The 27,088-nt window shown below is 44.3% G+C and overlaps 1 protein-coding gene across 1 annotated transcript in view; it reads left to right on the top strand.

The window, feature by feature from the left end:
* Window positions 1-737: 737 nt before the first annotated feature.
* The window catches only part of FAM131B (family with sequence similarity 131 member B), a 36,165-nt gene continuing 9,814 nt past the window's right edge, over window positions 738-27,088 (top strand). Inside the window, exons 1-6 of the mRNA XM_064518990.1 lie at window positions 738-1,378; window positions 21,105-21,214; window positions 22,808-22,843; window positions 25,515-25,608; window positions 26,210-26,407; window positions 26,724-26,867. Coding sequence (XP_064375060.1) covers window positions 1,351-1,378; window positions 21,105-21,214; window positions 22,808-22,843; window positions 25,515-25,608; window positions 26,210-26,407; window positions 26,724-26,867 — 610 coding nt within the window. The 5' untranslated portion in view covers window positions 738-1,350. The remainder of the gene's footprint in view (window positions 1,379-21,104; window positions 21,215-22,807; window positions 22,844-25,514; window positions 25,609-26,209; window positions 26,408-26,723; window positions 26,868-27,088) is intronic.

Genomic DNA, 27,088 nt, shown 5'->3' with positions numbered 1-27,088 from the left:
GTGGTGCTGAGTAAACAGCAGGAGGACACTGCTTGTTGCAGCTGCTATCAGCTGAGAAAGAATTTGGGCTGTGAAGGGACAGACTTACAGCATGTTCTCCATTTGGAGACATCCCTCTCCACCTCCATGTGAGTGAGGACAAAGGAAAGGTCTGAACGCTTTTCCAGAGGGCTGGACTTGTTTCTTCTGTTTTGCACAGCGATGGGATGAGGCTGATGCTGCAAGTCTGCATCCTGCACATCCAGAGTCCTCCAGGAAGCCCAACCCCCCCAGGGCTCTGGAAGAGGCACATCAAGCAGTGGGTCACGGCTCCCTCGGAGCCGCCTGTCGCTAGGGTCACTCTGCGACCCGCAGCTGTCTGCCCCTCCGCGGCTCCCGCAGTCCCCACAGGGTTGCGCCCGGGCTGGAATCCCTCGAGAAGGATACCTCGGCTCAGTCAGGAGCGGGTGTCTTTGAGCGAACCAGGCCCATCCCAAGGGATCCAGCTGCCACTGCTGCCGCTGGCCACTAGAGGGGATCTTCTTTTAATTGAATCGAGTTTGGAAGTGTAGTTACCGAGAAACCCTCGCAAAACGCCGCCCTCCGCCCGCCCGTCCTGCCGCCTCCATCTCGAGCATCTCTGCGCCCCTCGCTTCTTCTTCTTCCGGGGACGCCCTCCCCCCGCCCGCCTAGCCCTCCCTTCCCGCCCCTCCTGTCGTCCCCCGTCCCCACCTGCCCGCCCGCCCGCCCAGCCTCCCGCGCCGCCCGCCAGTGCAGCATCGCCCGCAGGTTGCCTGCGCCGGCTCCCCCCGCGGAGCCCGCCCGGCTCCCGCTGCCCGCACCGGTCCGCCTGCCCGGTGGGCCCCCGCCTCCTCGCCGCCCGGCCCGCTGCCGCTGCCAGTGCGACGCTCCCCGAGGGCGGCGCGGCGCGGCGCGGCGCGGCGCGGCGCGGCCTCTCCGGGCACCGAGGGCCGGCAGCCAATCGGAGCGGCGCTGCCGGGCCGGAGCTGTTTACCCGGTCTCAGTCCGCCTCCCCGTCGGGGCGCCGCCGAGGCGGGGAGCGGGCAGAGGGAGAGGCACGGCCGCGGAGGGGAGGCGGCCGCGGCGCGGAGCCGCGCGGGGAGCGGAACAAAGCGCCGAGGCGCGGCGCGGGGGCCGATGACAGCCTGGCCCGCGGGCTTCCCTCCCGGCTGCGTCTCCCCGGCGGGAGAGACCCACGCTCGTACCTGACCATGAACCCGAGCCGGTCCCGGCTGGGCCACCCCGGCGTCTCCCGCTGAAGGGACTGGCTCCTTGCCGACCTGCCCCGCTCCCTTCCTCTTCCTCCTCGCTGCTGAGGCCGTCGCCTCTCCCCGGAGACCTGCCGGAGTGATGGGCTGCATCGGATCCCGGACCGTGGGTAAGGCGTTGGCAGGGAGGGCGCTAGCGGATGCTCGGGCAGTCGCAGCCGCTGGCTGGTCGCGCGGCGGCCCCCCACCGGCGGGGCGCGCGTCGCCCCTCGTAGCCCGCCTGCTCGGTGCCGAGGGCCCGTACAGCGCCGTTAGCTGCGCGGCGGCTCCCCGCTTCCCCGGCCCCGGCTCCCGCGGCGCGGTGGGGCGGGCAGCGCGGGCGGCCGCGGGGCACGGGCGAGTCGCCGGCCGCTGGCCTAGGTGCTGGCAAACGGGACGGGGCGAGCGGTGCGCAGGGCTCCGGAGCGTGCCCGGCGTGGGGGGGACATCTCCCCGTATCACCCGTGGCGGAAGGTCAGAGAACATGTGGGTCAGTGCAGTGCCGCCGGGGAAGGGGGTGTGAGGTGCGGGGCGTGCCTCCCCAAGCAGGATCAGGGGAGCGGCTCCCTCTTTTGCTCAGTAGTGGGCTTACTGTTATCCGAGTGTACCCATAACACTGCAATAATCTGCACGTCTTCTCCATTCCCCCTTCCCTCTACCCAGACTTCAGTGAAGAACAGCAAATAAAATTGAATCCCTCCCCCCTCACAGAGACATTGCAAGCGGACACAGTGGGCAGAATAGCGTCTTTTCACTGGGCCACATATATTTTTCAGCAGAGGATCCCAAGCCTTTAGACTGTGTAACCTAGCTCTCCCCTCCTACACATATGCAGATTCCAAAAGATCCCTTGATCACCGAGCACAGGTCTCTACAGGGAAAAACAGCATCTTGTGGCACACTTTCCTCCCCACAGGAGACTTTCCTTCTGTGCAAACCACATGCACAGACATGAGTTATATGGGCATGTGGCATTCAAGACACCAAAACAGCCCCAAGAGAAAAGCACAGCTCATTTGATAGAACACCTCCCTCTCTTATGCCTTTCCACCAAGCACACAGGCCCTGTGTCATCTGTAAGGAAATGAAACCTTTGAAGGCAAGGGGGATCGAACCACCTACCCAGACTAAATCTGAGGGATGGTGCTAAAGCCTGATGCTGTGACACCCCATCTTGTCTCAGTAGGAAAGCCCTTTGCTGATGGTGAGCACTTCCAGGAACCCTGTACTCCTGTAGCAGCAAACTTTAAACTAGAGACTCCAGTTTCTACCTTAAGATTTAATTCCCACATCTAGCCAATGTCTCTTGCCAGTTTCTGCTGTCTTCATGGCCTAAAGAAGTTTCCTGTGCCTTCCGTAATGGCCACGTGGCACAGCTAACTGCATTATTTCCCTTAAGATTCTTCATACTTATCTGGAGAGTCTCGATCTATGTGTCTGTAGCATGTGAAAACATGTATTGCCTCCCTCTCCTGCCTTTACCAAATGCTCCATACATACATACATGTTAGGCTGGACCAACTGCCAAGGACATCATTATCCTGTTAGCTAGCAAATTATCTGTACCGCCTTTATCAATGAATGTCTGAACTAGTAGCATTAATGTCCAATCCCTTTCCCCACAAAAAAATAACAACCACATCTAGAAACACCCACTCTCCATTGTGCAGAATGACACACAGTTTTCATACTTAGCCATCCAGATATTTGTTCCTATGCATGGCAGCATTTTTACGATCTGTGACCTGGAATTTGAGTTGCCAAAAAGCCTGTGCAATTGAGCTGTTGTAAGTATCATGTGCATATATAAATACTATGCAGATGTGTGCACATACATAAAAATATAAAAGAGCATCTATGTATTAAAATAATGATGGGATAGTGATGATGGAAAATTCACCTTCTGTGCACAAATTGTACTCTTAAAATATGGCCCTTAATGTTAGAGATACTGGACTTTTCATACTATATTGACTTTTTGTTTCTACAAGAGGTACTCATTTTGGATACTGAGAGCACAGTGGACATAAGGGACCTATTTATACAGTTAATTGAGGAATTTTCCTTGAGCTCATGTTATGGAGGTTTGTTTTAGGGGAATTGTAAGACAATGATTCTAATCTCTGTGTCAGTCAAATCTGAATGTAGGAATGGTGCCTGAAGTGAAACTTGTACACTGTTTTGCTTTAGTGGGGGCTTCACGTGTTTAGAGTCCTAGAGATTGGACTGACTGATGTCAGGTTTTACTTGGGCTCCTTCACATAGGTAGGTTTGTTCAGAACAATTCTTGTTGGATAGCATAGAATATGTACTCCAGCTTTCTGGGAGTTATTGGGAGGATTCTTCAGGCCTATTTTAGGAAAAGAGTGCTTTTAAGTGCTAGGTCTGACCTCTAGCATGTGGTTGGAAACTAAATCCCAAACATGATGTAGAACTTTGTGTTCTTGCCGTATGGTACATCTCATTAGATTTTTGCAGAATTAGTCTAATTTATGGGCTCTGTATTGCCTTTCCAAGACCGAGCAGGTTCTAGAGATAAAAGAAGAATGGTACACTTCTGTTGGTTTTACCTCTGAACTTACATGTAGCAGATATTGGGTTCTTTAACTTGAACTCAGAATTTGGGTTCTTTAACTTGAAGAAATTAGTACTAGAAAGCTCCTAATTTGTCACATTTAGTTTATTCACCACACAAAGGCCAATGCAGGATTGTGCCCTGAGCTTGCTGCGGGGCTTTTTCCATTCCAATTTTAAGCAAACCACATGATTTATCCATCTTCTGCAGGGACATTTTGCTATGATCTAGTTAGATGTCAGAGTTTGTCTAGTTAGATGTCAGATTTATTTCCTAAATATGATTTTTCTAGTTATTCCCTCCCTGGGAAAAAGTAATTGAGAGGGTCATAACAAAGTAGCTCCATATTCATAAGATCAAAATGGAGTCATGTAACATCTTTCAGTCTGAGAGAGGACATCAGAAATCACAATGGTGATGATCAGGTTTGGATTTCCTAGGGTATGAGAAAAGCTGAAAAGTTATCTTAGAAGACGAAGATGATACCCAGTTACATTCTCTGCACATGCACCCACTGTAGTGTGGTGTGCTTTGTGTTACATAGCATGATAGCAGGTATGCAACAAACCAGAGACCTCATGAGCATTGCAACTGGCTTCTGCCACTGACAACAGCTAGCAGTCAGGTCTGTTGGGACTCAGCTTCAATGATTGTAAAGGAGGTTTTGACTGAGGTTGCTGGACAGTACAGTCTGTAAAATACAGGTGGGATCTTAGCAGATATTTGAGTGCCAACTATGTGCAATGATCAACAATGATTATTGTCAGTAATTGAGTTAACCGATTTTAAGATAGTTCAGGCCTGCCTGTATGTCTGAATGCATTGTAATTCCAGTCTGAATGCATTGCAATTGTACCTTTGACTACAATTTAGACGTATCCTAATATGGGTTGATCTGACTGGTGTGGCAAGATTTCTCTAATTCCTTGAATGTATTTAAATGAATGGAAAGCTCAAACTTATTATGCTCATGCATGCTCTCAGTTTTTCCAGTGGTGGCTCTGATTTCTCTGATGTCTTTTCATAGAAGCCTGTAGCAAATGTGTTTTGTGAAGTGACATCACATGGTTGCAAAATATTCAAAGAAATTACAACCAAATAGTATTTGGTGGTGAGGGGGAAGAGAAACTAGAAATGCTCATACTGGATATAAGGAGAACCTTTTTGACAGTGAGGACAGTTGAGCATTGGGACAGGTTTTCAACAGAGCCTGTGTAGTGTCCATCCTTGGAGATTTTCAAGACCAGTTTGGATGAGGCTCTGAGTAACCTGGTCTGACCTCATAGCTGACTCTACTTTGAGCAAGAGGCTGGACTAGATGACCTCCGGAGGTCCCTTCCAGCCTCAGTTATCCTATGACATAAAACCTGCAGTGGTTGACTCTCTGAGTCAGCTTTGACCCAGTGGTTCAGTCATGTGATTGGTAAGGCACTGTGCTGCCAGAGGGCCACAGGTCCTCTGCACATCCTTAGTACATGCCTATCATACCTTCCTCCCATTACCACTTTTCTTTAACTTCTTACATTAGACTGTGCCACAGACACCCTCTCCACAAATAACCCAGCTATCATCCGAAGTCCTCCCCACAGCTGAGCAAGAAACAGCCCAGGCGATAGCTGGCTTAGGCTGATATCACTGTCAGGCTATCATGGGTGGCTGTGCAGACAGAAAAGGCCATGCTTTTTATTTAACAGTCTCTGGGTCAAATTGGACCTGCCAAAGCCAGCTGGCTAGTTTGCTGGACTCCATTCTGCAACAAATGCCCAATGGACTGGCAGAGGGAGAAACCACTGTAGAAGCCAGTAGGTTAGAGAATCACCTGCTTTTTGTGGGCTCCCTCACTGGCTGTGCTATGCTAAGTGTAAATGAATGGCTCAGTAGGAGAAATGGAACCAAAGACTGTGCGTTTCTCTTCCAGCCATTTTAGATTCAGCAAAGTGGGAGCAGCATAAGAGACTAGCAGGAGAGGGCTAAGCAGCTGGAGGAATAAGTGAATATCCCCTTCACTTTTCTCCCCACTCATCCCCCAATAGATCTGAAGATGTCTGAGGTCACATCTGGCATAGTAAGCATAGTCTATGCAGTTGGAGTATGGAAAGGTGAGACACACTCTACATACATACAGACCAAGGGGCCCCAGTGTTCTCTTCTTCCCTCCTTCACCCTCAACATATATGTGAGCCAGTGAAGAGACAGAAAGAGAGGGAAGAGGGTAGGAGAGGAAAAGGCAAAACAGAAGAAAGCTGAGTCAGGGCATCAGGGAATAATCATTTACTTACATGCACATGAGCAGAAGGAGGAAAGCACAGGGCTCTGGGTAGTAACTTCCCTTACATAGACAACGTGGGAAAAAGAGTGGGAATAAATGAAGGTCATCAGGGCGTCTTGCTCCTCTCATACCTGGGGGAGAGAACAGAGCCAAGGTATAAAGGAGTACCTTTTCCACCAGGTCAGCCTGCTTTGTGTTTGATGTCACTATTCCTACTTCTTCCCAGTCTGGCCTTCCTTCTTTTGAGAGTTCTCAATCTGATCGTTTTAAAAACTCATCTAAAGAGCTCTGGGATAAGAGCTTATTTCTGCCAGTGAGGACTTGAACAGAAGCTCTCCGTGACCTAGAAACCAGTTGTCATGAAATGTGTGCAAACTGATTTTTGAGACTGCTATATCCCTTTTCAGGTTATTGGCTGGCGATTTCAAAGTTGTTGCAGGGAGAGGGCTAACAAATAGTGCAATTGCATAACCCGGTTTTCTAAGGAAACTGTATACCTAAAACCATGTGTAAGATGAGAATATCAGCAACTGTCATTAGTATAAGACAATAGTCTTCTGCATGTTACTGATTGACCTAAGTTCTTTTTTTGTGTGGGGGGAAATACACCAGATGTCATTTTGAGAAACAGAACTGAAGGTCAGTATACTGGCTTTGTGAACTCTTACAAGGAGTATTACGAAAGAATTATGAGAGAAATTACAAAAAAGGGAAAATTGAACTAATGCATACTATTTTCATTGGCATAACAGAGCTGTGAGCCAATGATTCTGCTATAGTTCGATGTGTATTGACACAAAAAATGAGAACCAATCAATAGTTATTTAAATCTGTTTTCTTGGGGGGTAGTAGGAGAAAAGTATTTTTCAGTTCATTTCAGGATATACTCTCTGCTCCAACAACAAACAGTGATGATGCTAGACTGATACTTAAAACAGTGAAGTCAAGATAACTTGCACTCAAGGGTTTTTAAACAGTTGGATAAAGAATCAAAGCTGTAGTTTTATTTTTTGGTAAGTTTTGAAATAGTGATGAAGATCTAGAGATGAAATGCTGAAGTTGTATAATATCTTTAAAAGTTCTGTAGGATGACCTAGGTACTTCATTTTGTTGATCTGATATAATTCCCAATAAAATACCAAAATGGTTCATTCAGAACTTTATTAATGAAGCTTAAAGAAGAATGATATGCCAATCAGAATGCATTTATGCAAAACAGAACCTGTCAAGCTAACTTCATTTCATGCCTTTTCTTTTATGAAATTTCTTCCAGACAAGCCAATAAAGGTTATGGATCTAAAATGCTACATTGGTAAAAGACAGAAAACACCAATCAGTTAGCAACCAACTTAGTACCACATGAGTTTCTGACTAATAATATATGAATATGTCACATATTAAGTGCTTCAAAATTCAGTATCAAAATAACAACAAAGAAAGAATCATTGTTGAAAAGCTCACATTGCTTATGTGATTCCACATTTCTGAATATAATTGTCAGTGCCTGTGATTTAACAAATTGCTCAAATATTAAGGAAACTGTTAAAAATGAAAATGAAAATAAAAAGTATAGGTCACTGACATGGAACAGTTTGATTTATTTGGAGTACTGGATCTTGACAAACAATATGCGTTTCAGTCTGGCCAAATACATGTTCATACATCTAGTGACGAAGAGTTGGACAATATTTACAGGACAGGAACTCTACTCTGGAAAGCAGTTACATGGGAAAAGTCTGAGCAGATCTGAGCAGACAATCAGTAGAGCAAAAGCCTCTATTGTGGTGCTGCAGCCAAAGAAGCTAATGTGATTCTTTGATCTATAGAGCTGAGTATTGAACAGGAGAAGAGAAGGTTATATTTTCTCTGCATTTGGTATTTGTGAAAAAATTGTTGCAATCCTTTTCTAATTCTACTATTCTCACTTTGAAAAGTGCTACAAAACTGAAGAATGGTCAGAAAAGAAACGTGTAAACCATGAGCAGAAACTTACAGGGGTGATCTGATGACAATCTTTAAGTATTTGAGTGGAGGAAAGAAGCTCAAAACCATCTGACTCTACAACCTAGCAGAAAACAGTTAAGACATGATGGATGGATAGCAGATACATTCAGACTAGAAATACAGCACAAAGGTAAAAATACTTAACTATTGGAATAATTTACCAAGAGCTGTAGTGAATATGTATTACTGAATATGTAATTACTGAATATGTAAAAATCAAGATTCTTTTTTAAAAGATGCCCTGTAGTTAAGCATAGCAACTGAAATTATAATTAACAAAGGGAGTAACTTTGGCCCCTCTTATAGTAAGGAGTTTAGATTAGACAATCAGATTTTTTTTTTCTGTGAGTCTAAGCCACAAGTTTTCAAGTACAGGAATCGAAACATTCTGGGAAGATGTGGTTGTATCCATAGAGCCTGATCAGATCTGGTTTATGGAGAAACCCGTATTAACTGGAGAAAAATAGTTCAGTGATCCAGATGGCTAGTGTGTGAATTGAAATTCCAGACCTAAATAGGGAAAAACAGTTTTAGGGATTATACTGCTGACACTGGCCAGGATGGTGACAGGAAACTGTGACACGCACGGGAAGATCAGAGAGGCTGTGAAGGCAGGAAACTCAGTAGTAACAGGAGACTTCAGTTAACCCTATATGTTAAGTGGCTAAGTGTCACGTTCAAAGATTAAGTGTTTACTTCAGGAGCCAGTCAAGGAGCCCATAAAAGATGGGTGAGTGACTCTTGGCATGTCCTTGTGCAGTGAGGAGGACATACATGATTACATGATTACCATACATGATTGCTCAATCCCCATGCAAGGAATAGAAAATTATTTGATAATGCAACTTCTTGCCATGGAACGTTGTAAAAAGTGACTTTGAACAGGAAGGATGGGCTTCAGCTACCGAAATCAGGCTGCTGATGCTGAACATCAAGAAAGCTACGAGCACACTTGTGGACTGAAGAGGCTGGGGAAGTTAAATACTCAAATAAGAAATAGAAAACAAATGGAGTGCCATTTAAATAGGGTGCCAAAACAGGAACCAAAGCAGTGGTATACCTGCTTCTATGCAAATGCTAGAAGCATTGAAAGTAACACGCAGGACTAGAGTTCCTGTTCCTGACAGAAGATATTGACGTACCAAACATATTAGAAATTTTGTGGAAGACAATCAGTGGGAGATTGTAATACTAGAATACAAAATGTGCAGAAGGATTAGGTAAATCATACTAGTGACAAAGATGTACTATATGCTAATGAGGACTTAGATCAAACTAACCAGCTCATTATCATAATAGGTTGAAATTCCAGACCTAGAGATTTGTATCACCGCTTTCTGAACCTGGACTGCAACACTGTGATGTGCTGATAGAGATCAGAGAGCCAGCTAGGGCAGGAACAACAGTAGTAACAAAAAACTTCAATGACACGCATATAGACTGGCCAAATTTCACACTGGGATGTGAAGTAGACACAGTCAGTGATTGTGGAACAGCCAGTTAGGATACAACCTACAACCAGACAAGGATCCACAAAATGATATGACTTGATACTGTGCTAACATCCAACTTAATTGAAGTACCATGCTGTAATAGTGACCACAATGTGCTTGGAGTCAATATCCCTGTGGGAGCAACAAGGGTCAAAAAAATCCACTGTAGCAGATCGAACAGAAAACCATGTAGTAGTGAAGAAGTCTTTTACAAATCAGTTCAGAAGAGCTGTGTGGCTAAAAATATGGAACATTTACAGGAGGCTTGCAGGTTACTGAAGGACGCCATATTGGTATCCAAAGAGGAGAGGTCCACATGGAAGCCCTCAACATGTCTCACATCTGCTCCAGATCCATAAGAAGAATGCTCTCCTCTACCAGGATGTAGATAATGTGTTTCCTGGCATCCTCTTTTTCTCCAAGGTGTAGAGGAAATATGTACTGTGATCCATCTCTCAAAGGAGCTGGATAAATGACCAGACAAAAACAACTGGGATGAGCAAATTTCCAAATGCTAGGGCTCATCCCACTTCTCTCAACATTCACTGCAGAAGGATGGCTCACGAAGACAGGCAAGCACCCATTCAACTGCAAAACCTCCTGTTACAGCTGCCCTACTGCCACATCCTTCTGCTGGCAGCTGCCTCCATGTGTAGCCGTGGCAAGAAAGCCAGGTGCACACCCTTCCTATTTTCCACAGCCTTTGGCCTATGGGAAGGATACCTGTCTTCCCACCAGGCCCTGCAATGCCCATGTTGAAATGCCAGTAGGCCAGTGAGAAGTGACAGCAGCCCTCACAGAGAACATCTGTTGTTCTGGGGGATGAGGTTGTTTGGGAAGGACAACAGCCCAGTGTCAGAGACATGGGCCTGTGAAATGTTCCAGTGTGAGATGCAGCTGCTGTGTACCCAGGAGTGCCTGTTCTCTTCCATTTGGAAGTAGGTGAAAGAAATACTGTTGTCTATTGGAGGTGGCAACAGGTATCCATCAGGGAGTGCTGATATCCCATCTCCCTGGCGGTATCTGCCTCTTATTTCCAGTGCAGTCTTGTGGTCTGGGGTAGAAGTGTAAGTCACATCTAGGGCCAGACCTTTCTTTTAACTCCTCCTGCACCTTTCTTTTAACTCCTGTTCTGCCATTTCCTCTAGTACCTTTACATACACACACTCTCACTCACTCTCTGTGCAAAGTAATGTAATGTTTCTGTCACAAATCTGTACAGGATTGCCACTCCAACAGAGATGACCATTAGGTGGCTAATGTAGACCCTGTTTTCCCCCTGCATCAGGCTAAACTTGGCAACTGGATTCATGAAGGTCTCCTGCGAGAACACAGTGAAGAACCCCTCTGCCCGAAGGAAGGGGAGTACCCAGCCCCTGCAGAGACCTACCCTGTTCAAAGCTTACTAAAGTGGCGTGGGGATTGGCTAGGGAATCACAGGCCAAGGCCTGAGAAGGAGCTCCATGGAGCTAGGGGTTGGAGGGGGCTGCCTCCTGTAAGGCTCACCTGAGGTAGGAGATGGTGGTATGATCTGGGTGTTCTACACTGTGTGCCAGGTAAGCAGTGTGGAGTTGCCCCAGTCCCCTCTCAGCACCAGGCCCATCACCCCCTGACAGAGAATACAGAGGAAGGACTCTATGATGATGGAGCAGCGATGGCTGGAATAGGGCAGCCCTGACTCACTCTCCACCTGAAGCCAACAGGACCCTGTTGAGCTTGAAGGAGCACTCCGTAGCAGTACACAGCTGCTGGACCCCACAAAGCAGCAGTGGAACCTGAATGCCTTCAAGGTCCCTATAAGATAGCCGTTACTCCTGCTGTTAAGCACTTTCTCCTGGTTGGGCGACCAGAAGGAGAAGGAGGGCAAATGACAGAGTGTCCCTATATGGTCCTAGATCAGATAGAGTTTGTGAAAGATGCTCTGGATTGGGATCATGTGGCTGTGGCCTGGGTGTATCACATAAGCCAGCACAGACCTTAGCCACAGTTAGGTGGCTTTTGCTATGATCTGTGCTAAGGAGTGATATTGGGCAGCAGTTCCTCGGTTTGCAGAAGACCCGCTTTTTTTGGCAGGAGAGCTATCATGGCCATCTGGCATGAGAGGCAAAGCTCTTCACTCCTGAGAGGCTCAACCTGGCAGAGCCTGGAGTTTTGTTCCTGGGCATGTGGTGGAGTGTTTCTGAGATCTCAGCCACAGTGAGAAGGAGCTCCAGTGAGTCCCGGTCAGCCGTGCTGACTGCTGGGTACTTTTACTCAGCGCATAGCAAATACAGAAATCAATGTTATCCAAAGAGAAGTGGGCTGCAGAGAAGGCCCTAGTTCTTTCTTTCATCTGCTCTGGATCTACATGAGTAGTGCTATCCTTTTGCCAGGATGCTAGCAATATGTTTTTGTCACCCCCCTTCTTCTCAAGACATGGAAGAAGCAAGTGCCATGATCCATCTCCCAGAGGAGCTGGATCTGCAACCGCACAAAGGTGTCCTGGGCCTGATGTTCTTTCAGGACCTGGAGCTTGCCCAGCTTCATGCAGCACCCACTGAATTGCTGGGAAGCCTGCCTCTCCAGCCGCAGCACATCTTGTTCATTCTGCCATGTCCCTTCACTGGCTCGATGACTTCACGCAGTTGTAGCAAAAGAGCCTGGCCTGCAGCTTCCTACTCTACCTTCTAGCACCGTTGGGCCAAGGGAAAGTCATGCCTCTTCTCTCATCTGTTGATCCAGAACTCCTGAGAGGCTGCTAGAAAGTCCATATTCTCTAACAAGCTGTTGTTAAAATGTAGTAGACCAGCCCCATCCTTTGGGAGGGGCTGAGGAGCCTTCAGACTGGTGTAAGCCCACAGTGCTTGTTGTGCCCCGAGGCCTCCGGATTGGGGCATTTCTATCACTCTTCTGCTTAATAAAGATCCCCAGCACAGTGCAGCCAGTACATTTTGGTCTGACTCCTCCCTTGATGCAAGGGCAAGCAGCTGAGGGAGGTGCATAACCCTTCTGGGGATCTGAGGAAGCTCGTGAATAGCACCCACCTCTAAAGGTTGTTTCATGTTGGGGAATATGTCCTCGGAGCAGCAGGGAAAATCATGGGGTGAGTTTAGGGGTAGGGCTGTTGGTGGCTGTGATACTGAGCTATGGCACCACCCTCACAGGCCCAGGGGGTGGGTGATTGGGGCAGGGCTGGTGACCCTGTGCTGGTAGCTGTGCCTGGTGAGCTCAGCCCCGGCAGTCTCACCGCTGGCAGGTCTTTGGCACATTCCCCAGTTGCTTGTGGAGTTGCAATGCTCTACCTAGTGGGGACAGCCCAGGCACCACTGGTGGCCTCCTGGGATTGGGGCAGTTTCTCCCTCAGTGCCCTGGACATGCGGAGGGAGCCAAAGGCATCCTGGGAGCTGCACTGGAGTCACTAGCATGGAAAGGAGGGGGTTGGTGAGGGAGTAGGAGGAGAGGGTTTTCTGAAGTCACCCTGGCAACCCAGGTGGGAGCCAGATAGTGCTAAGGGGGAGCATCAGGAAAGCTTCAAATATCCCCTGGGGACCTGGGGATAGACAAGAAGATTCCTGATGTGGAATAATAAAGGACCTTGCAGCTCCCCATGCCCTGTGATGCCAGCAGCACAGGATGGGGCTTCAATGGCAGAGGGGGAGCACATGATCAAGGGAGGCATCGTTGCCAGCCCTGCAGGAGACGGCTGATGGGGAATACCAGCTTCTCCAGGTCAAACAAGGGGAGGATGATTAGGAGAGAAGCACTGTGAAGGGTTGCAAAACAGAAGTTAGTGCCACCTGAATACACTTGTCCTGCATTGGCTTGAGGAGGATGGAAAAACGCCCAGTGAGAGTTCCTTTCTTGTTGCGTCCCAGATGGTGGTCTGTGTTGCCCGGAAGAAATCTGCTAAGGCTTGGAGACAACTGTCATGGCCCAGAGCCTCACTGCCTCTGGCAACTCCCACACTTTCGATTTGGGGTGATGACTCCTTGGGGAGGGTGATGACTGGAAGGCAGCAGGCTCTGTGCCTCCTGGCTGTAGAAGGAAGAGGCTTTGACCATTGCTGCTGTTCCACAAGGTGGTGGCAGATGGATACCATGGCCAAGTATGTGATGGCTGTGTTGGGCAAGATCAAAACCACCTGGCTGTACACTTTGGGGCTGCAAGAGCCATACTCCAAAGCTGGCGGGGGGACAAGTAAGGAGAGGGGAGCCTGAAACTGATAGTTAGGCTGCAGCTGCCCCCATATGCTGATGTTTTGGAGCAGGGCTCTTGTTCTTCTTCTCCTGACCCATTCTGCTGACAGTGATTGCTGACAGTTCTGCTGGCAGTGGAGTCCCACCTTGGCCTCTTGACATCATCTTGGCAGTCATGCAGCCCACTCCATGGGTTATGGGGAAGAGAGGGACTGAGAATGTCCCTTGGGTCAGGGACCCTCCTTTTTCAGTCTGTCTCAGCTTCTCCATACAGGCAGGGCAATGGGAATGCGTGTCTGGGATGTTTTGTGAATATTTGTCTGTGATAATGTTTGGGAGAGCTTCCAATAGGAGGGTGCAGAGGGCTGAAAGAGGGGAAGGAAGGAGAGGGCTGAGTGAGGGGAAAAGGCATGGGCTTCACAGGCTGCAGTGGATGAGGCTGCAAGGGATTGGAGCAGGGCTGGACTGGAGACAGGAAGGGGCAGGGGCAGAAAAAAGGGAGCATGGAAAAGGTATGCAGGGGCTCAGGAAGAGAAGAGATCCTGGAGAGGGGAATGGTCTGAACAGGAGACCCTATGGGAAAAGGAAGGGTGGAGGACTATGTGTGTTTGTATATGTATATATAACAGCAGGAAGAGGGAGGAAAAGGATAAAGGAGGGGAGAAAGGTAGCAGTAAGGTGCATGAAAGGGGGGGCTCCATTTTGTCCCCTCCCTGAGGCCTTCTGTGTGTTGCAGGACTTGGGAACCACAGGAGGTAATGTGGGCCCTATTTCACTAAGTGGACATGGGGACCAGCCAGGGCCCTAAGAGACCTTTGGCTCCTGCTGTGTGGGATGGTGCAGGATTACATTCCAACTGTTAGTGGAGATGGAGGTGTCAGCAGCAAAGTGGTGGCAATAATTCTGGTGGTAACACTGGGTAGTGACAGCTTTCTCTTCCTGCTCCAGGGTGCAGGGAGGGGAGCTCAGGGAGAAGGCTGTGTTGCAATCTGCCTGTTGACTCTTAGGGAGCCGTTTGGATGGTGTTTCTTTCCTGCTGGTAAAGATGAATCTACAGAATATAGATGGCAGAATTAATGTTATTCTTATGCTCTAAGACAGTGCCCACGTGACATCCAGCCACAGAGATTAAAATTTAAACACATAGGTAGAGCAACATATGAAATTGCCTGCTGCACATTACTTCCGTAATGTTGGCTGTAGGCCAGCAAAAGAGGGATGCTGCCTTGGTTCGTATTGATGTGTTCATACTTACTGTGCTGAATGGAGCCCCTGGGGACACATTCTCTGCACTTCAGAGAAGCAGTGAAGAATGAGGATAAACCCATCTCTGCTGTTCACACTGGCTAATGCTCTGCAGATGAGACAGGGCTTTGAGATTTTTTTTTTATTGTGTTAATTGGATGCGTTTCTCTTTGCAGTACCTCCTTAGCTTAAATGACGTGATTGCTTCTCAGAACAGCACTGCCTGTGTCCAGCACTAGGCTCTGTGTTTGTCTCCTCTCAGTTGCTAAGACATGGTATGCAGTAGCCTTTAGAATTAGTTTGAAAGTTTCCAGTCAAGAAGGAAATTGTTGTTCTTGGAGCTTTGTTCATTAATTTTATTTCCTAAACAGCTCTATCGCATTTACAAGTTAAAACCATTGATATGGACAAAAAAGGGACCTGTCTGCAGAAAGAGGTAGAGTGGACTGAGGCGGAATTTAAATTGCCCAGATCCAAAGCAGACATCCTGAGAACTGCTCATCCGATGCCTAATTCTGCATATACCTCAGATCTGTAGATGTTTTCATTTTTGACTGAAGATCTCCAAGGCATCTGTTTCATGCAGACCAAAATGCTTCTCTGCTTTGATGAGCACCAAACTGCTCAGCCCTACTTCATCTATGAAGAACAGGCATTTTTCTGTTTATCTTCTGCAGGTGGTTCAATTGTTAGGTACACTCTGAAAAAGTCAACAGCAGGTATCTAGTTTCTATATTTGTTCATGCAGTTCAAGCTAGAGAACTGACACAGTATATGGATAATTCAGGTTCATTTCTCAGCTTTTCCTGGGAGAATTTGAATCTCTCTGTCAGTCCTCAGTAGCTTTTTCTACTTCTTTGATTTCAACAATATTTGACAAGATATTATGATGTTACATTTGACAAAGATACTAAACTCCCACAAGTATCATGAAAAAGGATATTAGGGAAAGAACTATTTAAAGACTGATCATAATTACCATAATTACTTTTCTTCTTTTCTTAGTTGTTCAAGGAAAAGGAGAAGGGAATGGAAAAGAATAATTGAGCCATTTACTCTAAATATTGATTTTCACCAACATTAACATTGGCTACCAATATCAAACGATGATGTTTCTGCTCCCTGCTGGAAAGTAAAGCTTGAGAAATGAAAGAAAGTTCACTAATAGTGAATAACAGCAGTGCTGGAAATTCACTGTAAGTTTCTTCTTGTAGTAGTTGACATGACGCATCACAAAGTACTTGACACAGATACATGTTAGGTATATGTTCCACGTTTTCACAGCATCATGTCAGCCTCATGACATTTCCAATTGGAAGGAAAATTGAAAATTTAAGATTCTCAAACTGTATTGTTCTATTTTGTGTCGAACAAAATAGAGAAGACAAATAAGAGAAGATATAAGGTGAATAAATAAGGTGATTTTCTTAGGACCACAGAAATGAAAAGATAAAATGAATTAATAAAACCAGAAAATATGTGCAACTAAGAAATTCTATGTATTTTTCCAGAAGAATGTAAGGACATGATACAAAGTATGTGGAAATCTGAGCTACTGTAATAGAGAAAAAGTAGTAGTATTAAATCAACACAGTGAGATAACTCATTGAAACTTGAATGTGCCCAGTGCATTCATGAAAAAAAGGCATTATTTCATATTGCTTAGGAATCTTAATACGTAAATTTTCTAATTTTTGGGAGTCCATAGTTATGGATGCTCAAAAAAAAACCCCTGGAGAATAAAGGGTTTTGACACACTCTTTCTCCCCCCTTTTTTCTCTTTAAATGATTTCTTCTTTATGATTTAGAAAGGGCTGAGTAAAAAAAAAAAGCCTTTATTTTTACCTCAACAATACTGTGACAGTAAGAGAGACAATATTTTTCCCCCAAAGGCTCAGAGGACTTGGGATGGAATATTACTTCAGTTGCTGGTTGTGATTGGAAGTTAACATAGAGCTCTTTTTCTGATGAGTTTGTCAGAGTTTTTTTAGTCAAATTTGTACTGAAAATATAAAGCAACCACAATCTGCAAACAATGTGGCTTAATGTATTTATATATTTCAATTCCCTTGGTTTTATTTCACTGCTTTTTGTAATTAACTTCCCACTTGTTCTTCAGTCATCCACTGAGTCTTTCAGAGCAAGGATGGAATTTCTGATATTAAAAAACCAAAACCATAAACAAATAATGAGATTAAAAAAAATCAATCCTCTTGAAGTGCAAAGAAAAAGAAAGCCCTTTACATCCTTTCTATACACACCACACAGAAACAATGGCAAGAAAATCAGAAACTCAATTTTCCTTTCATTATCTCATTTCAGAACATTTCAGTAAGAAATGGAGTTGCATATATTTGCAAAAATCCCACTTTATAATTATCTTTATGGCCCACTCATGCTTTAGAATGCTCTCTTCAGCTCTATACATAGAGGAGCAAATCCTGTTCTGTGAAAGGTGATTGATGATAGATTTACAAATGATATAGATATAATGGCTAGCAGAAGCTGGGATGGAACATGGATAAGAGAAAGGAAAATATATTGGAGAAGAAAGGTAATATCAAAAAGGCAAAAGCATACTGATGGAAGGGAGAAAGAGATGAATACAGCTCAAATGCTTAAGAAGAGAGAATGGAGAATGAAGAGATTGCACAGAGGTAATGCCAAGGGAAATAGCAGTTGAATTTTTGACAAGGTGCTGGATGAATACAATACTAAAATACAGTGTACTACTTTCAGCTCCTCTTTTCCCACTTTACTGTCCATGTTTCTTTCTGAATTTTCTTGTGCTTTTCCTTCCATCTGCCAGAGCAGAACTTGGTCTTTCATGTCTGTGGTTTGATATTGCTCTGGCAATTTCTAGCAGAATAGAAAAAAAAATCCTAACCTGTTTCCACCTTTCAGTAAGAGGAAGTAACATCGTGCCAAGACCAATGCCAATTAGAGCCCAGAGATTTCCTTTTCAGCCATAGTGTATGACGTTGTAACTGTTCAGCATGTATTTTTGCATTTAAAAGTATTTAAATAACAGATATTAAACATGTATTTTTCTCCCAATGTATTTCTTATTCCTCACTACCTGTGAAACTGTTTAGAGCAAGACTTTTAAATAATTAGTTGGTCTTTATAGTGCATGAAAGATCATACATTACTGGTTCTCTTCCCTTGCCTAGTACATGAAACATTTCAGCTGGGGAAAAATAGTAATAAATGCATTTTATAGACCTTTAGTTCTGTTATTATGGAACAGGTATGGACTTTGAGACAAATAAGAGTTTGATGTTAATGTTTGCTTCAGCTATTTGAGGCTACCATCTGCCAGAATATTTATATTTTGCACCGGCTAACACTTCTTGGAAATTGTCACTGCACTAGCCATATTGATAGCAAAGACTGAGTATCATTCTGCGAACTTTGGTTGCACACACTGAGCACCAAATTCCCTGATGTCCACCTCTCACTCTCTGGGTCTTTGGAGTGTGTTTGCAGAGCAGTGCTGCAGCCAGTTTTGCACTGCATGCTGAACATGCCTGGATGCCTCGGTGTCTCACCTGGATGTCTAGGGAGGGCCACACCACTGCGCTCAGAAACAACTGAGAGTTCTTGGCTCCAAGCACATCCCAAACCTCCCTCTCTCACTTTGCTGGTTTCAGGATTGCCAGCTTGAAAGGTAGTCATGCAGTCGTGCACAGCTTTACAAAACAAAATAAAAAAGGAAAAAAAGAAATGGAATTGCTGCCAACTGGGGAGGCCAAAACATAATCTAAGGCTGGGTAGAAGGTATCGATGATGTTGCAGGGTAATATCAAATACAATAATAATAAAAGGAGTGTTTGCTCAAGGTGGGCTAATTGCAGCTGTGCTTACCAGTCAGAGGAAATGAGGGAATGGTCCCATCCATGTCTATAAATTCTGCATGAGGATTTAGAGAAAACTTTGACAATTCTCTCCCATCCCTGGGAACTTGCTGGCATGGCCTTAAGAGTGGAGATGCCTCCAGGCTTATTGGGAAGTTCCTGTGCATAACTTGAAGCACCCTTAAGCCTTGCAAAGAGGGTTGCCTGCAGATGGGAGCCAGATCACCTGATCAGAGTTTAACACAAATTCGGCTCTACACTGGAGTTTGTGAATTGACCACAGTTAATAATAATCACAATTTGCAATAATTAATTGAGCTCAAAGCTAGCCAGGAGGATCACAACCTTGAGAGGTGGTCTTAATCATGCTCATCACAGTCTAGCCCTGTCTCCTCCTGTAGCCTGACTGTATCTGATTTCTAATGTGTACCTTAATAGTGTCATACAATACAGGAATCTCCTTTTTCTTTTGAAGATCTCTGAATTGCTTCTGCTTTATTCAGCTTAGTCAGAAGCATATGGGGAATGCTGTTAAAACACTGAGTTCCAATTATCCTGATGAAAAGAAAGCATATTTCAAGTGTGAAGGGGAAAATATGTCCTGATTCTTCCAGAAAGTGAGATGTTTTTGCATCAGAGAATGAGGAGAAGGGGAGGTGTGATGGACATCAAATCAGATAGCATTTGCTTTCTGCTGGCTTTCAGCTCACCATCTTTAGCCTTTTTAACATCAAACTGGTTTTCCGCTTTTTGAATTCTAGCTGATGAGTGCCTCAGAATTGCCACCCCTATGTGTCTCCCGCTGGTCTCTGTAGGGCTGAGTGTTGTGCAGCATCTTTTGCCTGTCAGAACATCTCCACTGAAAGTGTAGTGATGAGCAGGTATGTGTGTGCCAAAATTGCTAGAACGAGCAAGAGGATTTCCAAATGTTTAGGGAGATGGAATTTCCTATAAAGAACAAATAAAAAAGCAAAAAGCTGATGAAGATAGCACCATACACATTCAATAGCATGTATATCAAATGGACTGGAGATTGCTTATTTGATCCCAGGAATTACTTGTTAATAGGTGATCATCACTGGTACTGAATTTCTTACCAGATTCCAAGAGGCTCAGTTTTAGGTACAATACAACCTTTTTCTCCATGACATGGAAGTAGGAATAAAACCACTTTTAACAGATTCTGAGCGTGACACAAGGGCTAAAGGCATAGTAAATAGTTATCCGGACAGAGCAGTCATACAGGGGAGTCCCTATTACTTGGCTGACTTTATTAAAAGACTGTTACTTTGCGGTTAGTTCTACTTGTTTTAAAATTTATTCTTATGTAATATTTTTCAATTTTTATTCATTCATTTTTTTCACTTTTATTTTATGTTACTAGTATTTAATTTTATTTGACCCTTTGCTCTTTATTAAAATGCATCTAAAACCAAACAGCACAGGCTGCTTTTGAATGGGTGACAATCCCAGAAAGCTGTGCAAAGTGCTTAGGGAATCACAGTTAACAAACAGCTGAATGCGAGCATATACTGCAAGGTTATACCAGCATGGGTTGATGCGATCAGAAGCAGTAAGTGATTTTTAACTTTATTGACAGAATGGGTGAGAGCAGTTCTGCCATGTACATTCTTACATCCGCATTTTATAGAACTGACAAATTTGAGATGCCTTTTAAAAAGACACATAGATTTATTAAGGGAAGTAGGAAAATGTTCTACAGTGAGAACCCTAAAGATCTCAGTCTATTTAGTTTGTCAAGAAGAAAAGCAAGTGTATGAATAACTTTCCTGAAATGTAATGACAGGTATTAAAAAGCTCTTTAATCTTGCTGAGAAAGGCAAAGCAAGGACCAGCAGCTGTAAGTTGATGCCAGACCAATTCAAATTAGAAAGGAGAAATGCCTTTTTAAGTGATGATGATTTAATATTGGAACAGGATATCAAAAGAAGCGATTGTTTCTGAATCACATATGATGACTAGATGCTTTTCTTCTGGGAGTTATGCTTTGGCCAAGCATGCATTATGCTTGAGAAGAACACAGATGACTGGTCTTGACATGAAGATAACAGGATGAAAAGTAATAGCTGATGATATAGAGAAGGTGTGATTAAATGTTCCAGCTGGCCATTGTGGCCTTAAACTCTGTGATTCTCCAATATGCTGAGCTGACCTGGCTTAAGACTGGTAAAACACATTGTAGTGGCATTGAGAAATGTGACTAGGTATGTTTCTATAGGAAACGAGGTCATTGCAGTAGACTGGAAAGGACTGAAAGATGTGGACCAAATCAATATGGACAGCACCAGTTCACTGCATGGCAGCAGCTTCCATCGACCTTCCACTGAGGTGAGTACCTGTCCTGTACTCACTTACACAGGGAAATTGGAAAGTTTTGATTCTTTCTGAATTCAGAAATGAGCATTATGCATCACTGGGGCATCATCTGGGAGAAGATCAGAAAGTCAGTGCGTACCCAAAGATGAGACTTTCGTATTTGGAAAGTTGGCTTCTGTTGAATAGGATGGAGTCACTCACTTCAACATATTCAAATTGAGTAACAGTTTGCAAAAACCCTCTTACTTACAACCTCTCACAAGTGGGGTAGACCAGAACATGGAAAAAATGGGGCAATTCTGAGAAGCCGTTTGGTCTGTGTTCCTTGAATATTGGATTCATTGAAATGTCCAGCACTATGGCTCTTCCAGCTTCTGCAGCACAGTCTTACAATCTTCTGAAGAAACACATTTGTCTCCATTTTGGTTTTTAGGGATCCATTCACTATTAACTCACTGCCGATTGATTTACCACGCAGCATCTCAAAGGCTGATTCATTTCCTGTTTTGAATTATTGCAGCTTCTGTAGTCTTAGATACCTGAATTTTCATCTCTGCAAGTTTCAGGGTATGCAGTCATGATTGGGAAAAAGATCAAAGATATTTTAAACCAATAACTTTTTGGGAAACACAAATGAAGTTCCTGAACAACTCACAAATAACATTCACAAATAACACACAATTTACATAACTGTACAAAGTATTAATATATAGGTATTTTATTTCCTTATAACATGTTTCTGGCTTGTAATGCTTGGAGTTTCACGGAATCCTGGGAGAAATCGTGGGGCCCAGCCTTGCATGGAAAATTCAGTTGAATCAAATACAGACCTAAAAGTCAATGAACATAAACTCTACCTCACTGTAATGTACGGGTGCTGTCAGAGGATTAAGGTACAATAATCTAAAGCCTCTTTAGTCCTGAATGAAAGCACTCATATTGGGGCTTAATACCCTTTTGATTTATGTGAATGGATACTGTACCTGTAATTGAGCCATCTTAATTTTCTTGAGTGTCCACATCCCAAAACCAAGGGGTTGAGAGGTGAGTCCTCCTAGCTGAAGGAGATGCACACTGAATTGGTAGTGTACTGGCTGGTGTGGAAATCGGATCTGGTTTGCAAAGGGAAAGTGAGTCAGAGTGGACAAGCTGAAACACTGCAGGAGAAAATCGTTCCAGGAGAAAATCTTTCCATAGCTTGTTACTGAACCCTCTATGTTCAAAAAACACAGGTAGTCTAGCTCCTCCTTGTGTTAACCCCAGAAGATGCACCTCCTGCGCAGGCATGCTAGTGTGGTAGTATTTAGCAAAGAAGAGCTGTTAATAAGTGAAGAGGATTCCTACCAAAAGGTGTTTGTGTTTCTCCCTCACTCTTGTTCTCCGTATCATCCTATTCCCTTACATACCTACAATACCATGATACCTACAAACACCACAGTGAACAGCAGAGAAGGAAGCCAGATTTCTCATCTTGAAAGACAGACTTTTTAATTTATCAGCTAAATAAATGGCTGTTGATTATGATTAACAACTAGAGACATTCATGGCAGTATGCAGCTTGTTTATTTGTTACACTAACATGATGTTGTTTTTTTCTTTCTTTAGCAAACACGGACAGATTTTTCCTGGGATGGTATTAATGTGAGTGTACACCATGCTACTGTTCAAATTTCTAGCCATCAGAAGCCCAGGATTTTTCTGCCATTGGATATAATGGAGATGAGAATGGAAATATGACTGAAAGCTTTTAGTGCCACTGAAATTCTCTTAATTGTCTAGGATTCAGGAGATGCTGATGAATTTTTGTTTGCCTCTGTGTTTGGCTGTTTTGTGGTGATTTAAATCTGTAGGTGGCTATTAAGTTGCCTTTGGCCCTTATGGGGCAAATGGGTGTCATTTCTGATGCTCTCTTTTTGAGATTTCTTGGTACTGCTAGATGAAAAATGTATCTCTCCATCATTTTTAAGCAATAAGTAGTCTTTGACCAATGCATCATTTGATCTTCTTTAGCAGTTAGGAAGAGATGTATCCCTCATATTCAGGTGTAGAGAAGTAAAGGAGTTTTAACGTCTCTCAGAGAATGCTCAGCACCAGTTAACTTTAGTTAACGAGTGGAGGAAGCAAGCAAATGTTTTAATAAAACGTGTTCCTAGTTGCTCTTAATACCTATGCCATAAAAAAAGTTTTTATTTTTTGTTTAATAGCAAAAACCAGCATCCTGAAAAGGGAACACTACATATTAGTACTGCCAAACTATTTTTTTGCTCTGGAAGCTTAAAAAGTGTGTTTGCTTAAATTCATTTGATGCTAATCATCACCTTGCTTTTTCTTCAACAATGCTCAGTTCATATAAATTACTAGAGGATAGTTTTGTCCACTTTGAAAGGCAAGATCAGAGGCTGCATTTTTGGAGGTATAAACATTTTCAAATTCCAGCTACTTTCAAAACTTTTAAACGAGTGTCACTTTTTCTGGTCCTCTCTCAGTGCATAGCACTTGGGCCACAGACTATCAGTGGGACTTATATTTTTCATTAACCTTCGTATGGCTGACATCTCATACAGCTTGGAATCTTGTACCTAGGCTCAGTTAGAGAAACAAATTGCGCAGGAAAATTACAATGCATGCAGCTACTGCGTAGGGGAAATTTGTCAGGTTTTTTTCTCACTGCAGTTCTGTGAAAGTAAGGTAGACAAAGACCTATGTCCTTAAACATAGTAGAAGACAGTTTCCTTACTTGCAGTTTCTCGTTTTCCAACCCATTCTGGATCCATACTGCTCTTTCTCAATGTGGCTTTTTCTTAGTGTAATTTCATATAACTTATTTGGTATCAAAACCGGCTTATGAATTTCCTTCTCTTCCTATTCATTCCTGCCTTCATACCATAGACCTCTACCCCCATAGTGGTACAGCCTTCTTGCAGATTGCTTTCTGTTCTGAGTCATTTCCATGAGGTGGCTCACAGCACAGCCCCCAGACTGTCTTGAAACAAATGCATAGATGCTGAACAGCAGTGCCTAGGCAGCAATGACCTATGGTGGCATGGATGGACCTTCGTTAACCAGCTTCATCACCAAAGGAAGCTTGCCATGGAATGAGGACTGTGTTCCTAGCTATATCTTTCACCTTCTGCTATATTTCTCCTGATTTCTGATTGCTTCAGCTCACTTTTTACACACAGACATTTCTGGCTCCAAAGTAATACACTGCCTCAGCCACTGTATTTACACTCAGCTTTCAGAGAAACTGTCTTCTCATAGTGAAACAACTGACTGGGATTATTTGCAATTCAATATCTTTGTAATGGCTTCCTTTACCTCCGGCTGTTTCACTGCCTAATTACTTCTCCTCTCAGCTTTCATGAGGTTTGTGCCTGTAGACCAAATACTTGCTTCCTATTAGGGTTTAAAATTTCCAGGGTTATGGTCACTGCTTTTGAGTATCTTTGTTTTTGAAGCCCAGTGTGAAACATGCTGGACTTGATTTTCAGAGAGGTTGAAATGAAAAGCAGAAGCAATGCTTGTTTAACGCTTGTGAAAATGAAGCCTAAAATGCAATGCCTGGCATCTCTGAAGCCCAAGGAATTTGTCTTGAGGGACTGTGTTTTTATGATGATGTTTCTGACTGCTACCTCTCCTAGTAGTTCCCTGTCCTTGTTATTCAGGGAAACTGAAACTGAACACAGGGAAGAGAATAAAGGGAATTCAGCAGAACTGTGGACCTCATTTCTTTATTCATAGCTGTAGGTGTGTGAATAAAACAGGACTTATCACTGATACAGTCATGCTCATTTTTATTAAGACTTTAAAAATGTGAGAGAAAATGAACACCAAAAGTTATATATATGTAACAAATTAATATCATAGTATAATTCATTTTACTGTGTCTTGCTTATCATATTGTCAACTCCCCATTCTAAGCTCCCTTAATTGTCCATCAGCCATGTCTTGTGTCTCTAAGAAAGAATTGGGAACAGTGCAGCATGTCCATTGAGGATTTGTGGGGGTGAAAGGGAGGCTTTTCTCAGCCTGCCTCTGCCTCTCCCTCTAACCTTGCCTCACTCAGTCCCACAGCTGCACAATATCCAGTCCCGGTTAAATTGTCTCTACTTTTTCCTTCCCCTATTTTGTTCTTTTTCTTGTTGCTTGCTTCTGCTCCTCATATACCACCTACCTTCTGGAATCCTTAAACTGATCTCTTACTTCCATTCCCTTCCTTTTTTCATTCTCTTCTTCTTTATCTCCCATTAGCTTTTCCATCCATCCCTTCCCTCTTTCATATAAAATTTCTTCATATTCTCTCTCTTTTCAGCTCTCCATGGAAGATACAACCTCCATCCTCCCCAAGCTGAAACGCAACTCCAATGCTTATGGGATTGGGGCTTTGGCTAAATCATCTTTCTCTGGTGAGGTCCTCAAAACTTGGGTATATCCTATGCAGCTTCCCTCCACATGCGTTTGTGCCTCTCCCCATTACTCCTTCTGTTGGTCTCCTAATTGCTTCATTCTGACTCTTGCCGTCTCTAGGTCTTAGAGCAACCCACACCAACATGTTCTAGATGCAGACATCTCTTAGCTGTTGCACCTCCAAAGAACAGATTTGTCTTATGCCTGTTGGCTTTTCACTGTGCACTGCAGCTGAGATGTCTTCAACTGCTTCCCCTCAAACTGTCCTTGAATTAACCCCATTTTCTATTTCGTAGTTCGTCCAATTCCAGGTTTCACCATTCATGCCCAACTTTGTCCTACATGGATTGTAGGCAAGGAAGAAAATGAATTCTCCAGGTCTTTCACATTTGGTTTTCTCCTGAGAGCCAGTCCAAGGAAAGATGGAGAAACTCCCCTGGAGAGTGATACAGTGAAAGGCAGGAGACATCCAACCCAAAGCCTGAATCCTGGCAGGAAAGGAGGGGAGAATACCATTTCTGAAGAGGGGTGAGCAGAGTGACAGACAACCCTGGAGCTGTGTAATAGCCCCTCCTTGTTTTCTAATGTCTGGCCCCTTAGGGATATCCCGCAGCATGAAGGACCATGTCACAAAGCCAACGGCTATGGGCCAAGGCCGTGTGGCTCACATGATTGAATGGCAAGGCTGGGGTAAAGCTAACAGCCAGCAGCAGCAGCACACTCATGAGACAGCACGCAAAGATGCTGATGCCTACTCAGACCTGAGTGACGGTGAAAAGGAGGCCCGGTTCCTTGCAGGTAGCTCTGACTTTTCTGCATGTGGATTGGGTTGGTTTGGGATGTCCCAGAGCAGAATCCTTGAGAGACCTAAGTGCTGAAAACTTGAAAAAACATACTCCAGAGAGCCTGAGGGTGGTTCAAATGGCAAAAAGAGATGAGAGATTGTGGTTGGAATATTGCCAATGGAATGCAAAGTAGAGAGGATGATAGTGGGTGATGGGTGTTGCTGAGACTCGGGTAGGACAGTGTGACCAGCAGATGAGGTTAAGGAGGGTGTCAAGAAGTGGGGACCTTCTCATAGCCTTGCTTCCTCTCCCTGTCTCCTTTGGCACAGGAGTAATGGAGCAATTCGCTATTTCTGAGGCGACTCTCATGGCCTGGTCCTCAATGGATGGTGAAGATGTGAGTGTAAACTCAAATCAGGATAATCCAGCAGGCAACTACTCTGAGAACTATCAGGAGCTAATGGAGAGCCAAGGTGAGCCCCAGCACCTCATTAATCTTGAAACAGCTCTGTCCTGCTCTTGTTGTCACATTGCTCTTCACACTTCCACCCTTGTCTTATACTGTAGCCTTTATTTTTATGATTGAGATCTAGCAGATGCATCATCTATTTGTGGAGCTGATCAAGGAATCTGACCTTAACAGAGAGGCTCTAAAGTCCAGTTCCCTTGGCTGCTTAGACACAACTGAGGAGAG

The sequence above is a fragment of the Dromaius novaehollandiae genome, chromosome 1 (genome assembly GCF_036370855.1).
Source record: "Dromaius novaehollandiae isolate bDroNov1 chromosome 1, bDroNov1.hap1, whole genome shotgun sequence".
Taxonomy (NCBI): Eukaryota; Metazoa; Chordata; class Aves; order Casuariiformes; family Dromaiidae; genus Dromaius; species Dromaius novaehollandiae.
The sequence above is the reverse complement of the archived record's forward strand: the minus strand, read 5'-3'. Positions and strand labels throughout refer to the sequence as shown.